Source organism: Poeciliopsis prolifica, unplaced genomic scaffold, assembly GCF_027474105.1.
Source record: "Poeciliopsis prolifica strain line A6 unplaced genomic scaffold, Auburn_PproV2 SCAFFOLD008, whole genome shotgun sequence".
Lineage (NCBI taxonomy): Eukaryota > Metazoa > Chordata > Actinopteri > Cyprinodontiformes > Poeciliidae > Poeciliopsis > Poeciliopsis prolifica.
In genome coordinates, this window is record NW_026562383.1 from 14,276,149 (window position 1) to 14,283,181 (window position 7,033).

A 7,033-nucleotide genomic window follows, 5' to 3' on the forward strand; every position below is an offset into this window, starting at 1 on the left:
TTGTAATTCTGTGCACCACAATCCAATACTCATGTACTATTTCACTTTCATTTCATTAAAACCACAGAAAAATCCCCAGGAATCACCAGATCATAACAAGACAATTTCAACAATTTTATGCCTCTTGTGTAACAATTATTTACATATTGTTCATATGTAATAATGAACTTGATTCCACACACAGCGGAATCAGCAAAATCATTAGTTTTCCTGAGAGTATTCTTATTAATTATAATATTAAAAATTCATCATCTTAATTGTGATGTGAATGTCATTACTATTAGAAGCAAAGGAGGAGGCCGGCTGATTAAATCAATATAGTTTTGTAGGAAAATTACTTTTCTTCAGGCACAGAAGCAATATTATTAGTATTCATTTAAATTTGAATTTCTGTCTAGTCGATTGCATCCGGTTTTGTTCTCCACCAACACTCGAAATGCTTCACTTTTCTCCTACTATTTTGTGCTGCAGAAGAAAAAAAGATACTCATAGACCCAAAACTATTAGATAAAAACATATTTAAAATTGCTGTCAGAGTAACTTAGTCATAAAATAACCAATTAATTGCCACAGCTTTAGTAAACATGGAAATGTCTTGGTGTATTAAGTATCTGCTGAGGCTGTAACGTGTCACATCTTCTATTTTGATGACAGACAGACACGCCGCAGCAGGAGTTGCAGATGTAATTATTACTGTCAGTCCTGGCTTACATTGTATTTCCAGCTCAGCAGTCCTTTCATTATTCATGCCTGCTCACATTTAGGTCTTTTTAGAAACATGGAACTGGGCTGCCATAAAGAAGCTTTTTGTTGACAAGTCCCAGATCACGTTTTTGACCAAATCTGTCTCCACAAAGCCGTAATTTACAGGTTAATACAAAAAAAACATGTATTATCCTTGTGAATTTTTTTTTTCTTGCTATGAGGCTTTTATTGTACTCCTTGCAGATTTATCATCTTTACATGCGCAGTTTAAAAGGAATCCTTTGAATTGGAAGCTCTTTTATACTTACTCCCACTCCTTCCTGCGGGCTTGTGGTGTGCTCTGTATTTTGTGAGCTTGGTGGGCCATAATGATGTCCTTCTGCTCCACAAGACCCCCGCGCCGCCGCAGTGCGGTGTGAGGGCTGAGGGACCCCGAGCCCTGATCAGACGAGCCGTCATCCTGACTGTAGGGCACGTCGAAACTGGCTGCACGAGGGGGCAAGCCAATGTTCTCAGGACCGCCGTGGGGGACCTGCAGGGAGCAGGAGCGAGCCCCCTGAGCCAGGCCAGGACGGGCCGGCGAGATGGGCCTCCTCCAGTCCTCAGGCTCCGGCAGGGACAGGGAGGACTGGACATGAGTGCGTCCACGGTGTGATGGAGAGTGGAGAGTTGGTGTGAAGGAAAGGGAGAGGGACTGGTTGGAACTGGTGAGCATATCTGCAGGGATCAGGAGTTTGGCAGGTTCACCATAATTCTACAAATGGGAAGAAAAGAGAAGCAGAAGATGACGAGTGTGAGATGCCAGCACTAATTAGTAAAACACTGATAAGTCAGAGGGGGAGGGGGGAGGGCTCTTTCAATTTTGGTCCAGACTCAAATGTTTCAGCAACCTGCAAAGAGACTGCAATAAATTGAGGTCCAAGTGGAGCTAAGAGAATCACAACTTTTTTCTTTTCGTCTGCACCACGACCTGTTACCTGTGTTTTTAATTAACTTTTCAAACAGATTCATAAACATTCTGCATAAATGTTTCTTTTTCCTTTTTAGTTCAGAGATCCATATTATTTTATTGAGTGGAAATGCTGTAATTGTTCTCAAAGAACAGCTAATGATTGATAGACGAGTAGCTTCTACTCCACTGTATTTAGCTCTAATTACCTAATGTCACTTGGATGTGTTAGACAGTAAAACAATGTACTGTTGTTGTGCACATACCAACTTCTTCATTTAGTTGTTGAGACTTTTTTTATCTGCTGACAGTGCTGTAGAGTTTAAAAACATTTTTCCTCCTTTAAGCAGATAAGAAAGGTCTGTCGGGCAGATCATGATAAAATCAGAACCTTTTGGGTGCGTCCTTAGTTTTAATGCTTAAATGTAAAACATAACAGGTAAAACATAACAGGTAGCAATGCCGGAATTATATAAATATACTATATATTGTGATTTGGTAAACCATAAGACCGGTCAACAAGTGGAATACGTTTCTATAAAACCGAGAAGAATTTTTTTCTGTCTAAAGTTAATAATATGCAGATTTTAGATTAAATTTTGTCCACCAATAAAAACTGTGTTGATGCAGTAATTCATGCAAGTGGAGTATAGAGTACATAGAAATGTACATACTTTTCAGTAGCATGATTTATGAACTCGAAACATAAATTTTTGATTTGTCCAATGTAGTATTCTAATTTTCTGACACTCTCGCCTGTAAGCCATAATCATTAAAATTGCTAAAAACAATTTTTAAAAAAATAGAAGCCTAAAACAGTTTACTCTATTTACATTTCTATAAAATTACAATTACACTCTCTTAAATAACTGGCAAGATGTGTGACTTTTTGCTTAGAAAGACAATATTGCTTTCAAACAAATCGTAGTTTGTTTCACCCAGAACAAGTTTTCTATTGCTTATACACATTTGACCAAAAAGGAGTTCATGAATCTTCATAATTTTTGTGATTCTCAGACACAGGAGTTGCTTGCCCGAGGATCAACAGCTGACATTTGGATTTGAGTTTTGTCTTTTTTAGTCATAATCTATAAAAAAAAAAAAAAAAAAAATGTTTTTTCTTTCTTTCTTTCTGTTGCCTGCAAAGTGTATTTCTTAGTGAGACGGAGAACTGTGAGGGGGTCAGATGGAGTGTCAAAAGGCTGGAAAACAGCAAGTTTGCACAGAGCCGGTCAGTCAGGAGGCAGACGGAACAAGGCCGCTGGAAGCTGAAAGAAAGATGACCGAGTGTGGAGAAGCCGAGGCAAAAAAGCGCTCGATGACTCATCATCAGCGGTAGGGGCTCCTCAGACATGAACCGGACACAGCCTGAGCTGAGCTCTGCCCTCCAATGCCGGAGAAGCGGCTCTATGAAAGCTGGCAGAGGCTGCAAGGTCAGCGCACACATTTAGAAGGGCAGTCTGATGGCACCTTTATGATGCTGGCAGTGGGATGTCTTTGATGGCAGCACAAAAGATGGTGCTGTAGGTGGTTTTATCAGTCTGCTGTGGAGCCTCGGATGAGGGGCAATTAAAGGTCAAGGCTGCTTATATCAACAGGCTATAAACTACACAAGAGGAAGGGTGGATCCCTCACATCTGACAGACCTATTCAAACAAGACTAAAAACACAGTTTTTACATGGTTGTTAAATGTTATTATCTGTTCAATCGGAAACACCTCTGTGGAGGAGTTCTTGTTTATTTATATGCATTTATTTATTCAAATTTCAGGCTGTGATCTCCTTCAATGGGCGCCCACTAAAACAACAGGCGCCCCCTTTCCTCCAATTTGTTCACGTCAGCCGCACGTCGACAACCGCCTTGGAAATGCATTAACTAGCCAGTTAACGGGTATTGTTAATTAGGCTGCCGCTTCTTTATTCCTGTGGAGTTAAGTGTTTGACGCGCAGGAGAGTGGAGGAGGGAGAAACAAAGCAGCACTCAGAAGTATGGAAACAGATTGCTAAAATGCACACTGGAGGATTGAAGCGCTCCCTGCGACAAAATAGGGAAACATTAAAAAAATATATATAGAGAGAGATGTATATAACAGTGAATCTATAAACAATCAATGGATCTGATCGGCTTACCTTGAGGCGCGGCGCGCTCCTTCATCCTGAGCCGGATCCTGAATCCATGCCCCCTCCCTCCTGGCGTCTGTCTGTCACTCAATCCGGTCCAAGTTTGATGCTCAGGGGAAGGTTTCTCCCTGAGTGCTGCTGGTCGCCGCTGTATGGCTATAAATACCGTTGGGTGGCTGGGAGCCAGAGCCGTGTGGCACACATGAGCGTAAACACGCGTGGAGACAAGATGTGAGGCGAGGAAATAATCCCGACCATCTTCGCGCAAACCGGCTGCCCGTGATATGAGTCACTTGGTTGTGCGGATTGCGACGCGCAGGGACGTGGCTCCAAAACTTCACTGGGAGAGTTTGGCGGTTATTCTCAGATCACCGGTTGAGGGAGGGACAATAATGGGCCGGAGGGGCCGGAGGGGCCGGAGGGGCCGGAGGGGAGGCTGATGGAGAAACTGCAACAGGTGTTTATTCTCTATGTGGAGCAGCAATGTGGGTGCAAATAACTCTGATATGTACCACTAGATGGTGAGCTAAAGCCACACTCTTTCCACTCCGCTGAAAACACCAACAAAAAAAAAGAGAGAAAAGGTTTTTACATTTTATCTCAAAACAGCAAATCAAAAAAATCCCAACACACACAAATAAGAAAACAAATGATGACGTATTAGATGTTAAGTGACCCAGATGAACTGACTGACTAAAGGAAACAATTACATTCTTATTTCAATCCTTTACTGTAGTTTCACGAGCTGCTAAAACACCACAGAGGAGAAGCTTGCTAAATAATAAACTGTATTTATGAAACTAATAATGACTCACTACGCCGTCTTCTCACCATTTGATGAATCATTTTTAATGACAAATAACTGCTGAGTTGTACATAAGAGCTTGTTCCTCATCATTTCATTGGTCATCATTTTCCCCTTGAAACAAACCAACATTTTATTGGTTAATGAAATGTTTTGATGTTTTCAGTATGTTATTATTTTTTTAAAGCTGAAAATAGTTCACTTTAATTGCAAACAGTGTTTATGTATTAAGTAAGGTGTTTTTTTTAAAGCACACCCAAAAAAAAGCATTGTGTCACACATCATCTTAAACCTTTTGAATGACAAAATGTGACAAAGAAAAAGGTTTGCAACATATCAACATTTGCATGACCTTTTTAAACATTTAAATGTCAAATGATAAATAAATAAATTATTTCACATTTGGTTTAAAGCTCCTTGTGTTGTGTCACACTTACATATTTCAAATACAAGTACATTTTTCATCAATAAAAAAAGCAAATGGAAAAAAACAGTTTTTAAATGGTAATTGAATTTATCAAGAGGATGAAGTTATCCACACCTGCCAGTCCCCAAAACCCTCCAGTGGGGCTGAATTGAGAAAAACGGGCAAAATTCCTCCATGGTGATTTAATAAACACAAATTGGCAGTTTTCATAAACACTTGACTGAAACTGTTGCAACTCAAGGGGCTCAGCCAATTATTTGGTCTGGATATATTACTCATTAGATGTCTTTGATTAGCTTGATGGTCTGATGTAAATATGACAAAAAGCCAAAGAAATCTGCCATGGAGCAAAATGCTTGTAAATGTTCTTATTTTTCTCATTTTTCTTTTAGGATTTGAACTGTTATTAGAAATTAGTTTAAGTTCTGCTTTATTTTATTTGTAGTTTTTCCTCCTTATGGTTGAAGTCTTTAACACAGAAATAATTGTTGATCTTTGGTTTTGTGTGGTTTTTGATTTTGGCTTCTTAGTTTTCAATCGTTTCTTTTGTGTTGCAGCTGTTCTGTCTTCAGTTTTATGTTTTCAATCATTCCTGTGTTGGTCTATTCTTGTTTCTTTTTTGTTTGTTTTTTTCTTAATTATTTTGTTAATTTTACTGTGACTCCATGGTTTCCCTTCTGTGTTGTTATTTTGTCATTTTAGCTGCTTCCTGTTCATTTATTCCTCCCCGTTTCAGACATTGTCAGATCCTCATAACACCTTCTGTCTTGTCTGCTGCTGTGTACCTGTTTTGTCTCGTTCTCTGCACTACCTTAATTTGGAGTTCAGCTTCATGGAGTTTGCTGAACTCTTTTTTATTAAACTCACCATCACACAACCTTGCCTGTTTCCTATCTGCTTTTGGGTCCTCCATCTTTACAAACCATGACAACAAGATTGCTTTAAAATACACATAACAGAATTTATGTTTTGAAACCATTTTTGTCTAGTTTAGTTCATTTATACTTGGGCCCTCTTCTGGTGCTTTTTAGGTACTCTATTCATACAGTTCAAATTTGTAATTTTATTCTATTCTTTTACATTCACTCTGTTCTAGCATGTATGCCAAGTTTTGGAAAAAAAAAGGTTTTTGGAAGCTTCCTTCTCTGGATCAGAAGGATGCAACCCTTGGTTTTTGGGAGGAGATTTATCTTCATCAGGTATAATTACACCAGTAGAGCTTATTACAGAGAATAGTTTGTCTTTGATTAAAACAGAGCCAGAATGGTCTATGTAATAATTAAAAGGTCACTCATGTTCTTTTTAAACCAATCCTGTTATTCCCAGGGCTGAGCATGAGTGGGACTCTGAGCAGAGCAGAAACCATCTGCCGCCACCGACACTGGAGGAGAAATGAAGACTTCAAATCCACACGTGCTAGACGTTCACATTAAAGCTCTTGCTACCTGTCTAAATCTCTTGATTTTCCTCAGTGGATCGCTTTGCGTGTCTTTGTCTTAATCAAATCAGTGTTGCTCTTCATTCTTCTCCTTCTGCTGACAGCTATGTAGCCTTTTCCCCCAATCATCACTTAAGTGTTTAACTATCTCTAGACTGTAAGAGCAGGGCTGAGCATTTCTGTCAGATATATGGATTTATGGAAGAATAGTGAGAATTTAATAATTGGTTTAATTTGAACTGTCCTGTTCTTTCTATCCTTCACTAAGTTTTAAAAATCAGTTGAAAGCATATTGTTGTGTCCTTTATTAGATCTTACACCTTTTTTTCCAAACACCCTTTCTATTGATTTCCAAATCAATAAAATTTAAAATTTCCCAAATAAGACAAATTTATTTTTAAATTACCCTATTAATTAATGATACTTTTGTTTTGTTTTTTAAATAAAAATCAATATTAAAATTTAGCCATTTCTTTTGTAACTAGCCCAATTTTTTTTCTAATTCGCCCCAATATTATTGCATCACCTGTTAGACCATTATAATTTGGTATTTGAAGTCTATTGGTCTAAGAGACTTCAAATTCTGAA

The 7,033-nt window shown here is 38.7% G+C and overlaps 1 protein-coding gene across 1 annotated transcript in view; it reads right to left on the reverse strand.

Annotated features, from left to right (window-relative positions):
* The window catches only part of LOC129361800 (voltage-dependent R-type calcium channel subunit alpha-1E-like), a 58,346-nt gene extending 54,461 nt beyond the window's left edge, over nucleotides 1–3,885 (reverse strand). Inside the window, 2 exon segments of the mRNA XM_055032910.1 lie at nucleotides 1,014–1,459; nucleotides 3,785–3,885. Of these exon segments, the coding sequence (XP_054888885.1) occupies nucleotides 1,014–1,420 (407 nt within the window). The 5' untranslated portion in view covers nucleotides 1,421–1,459; nucleotides 3,785–3,885.
* Nucleotides 3,886–7,033: the final 3,148 nt, after the last annotated feature.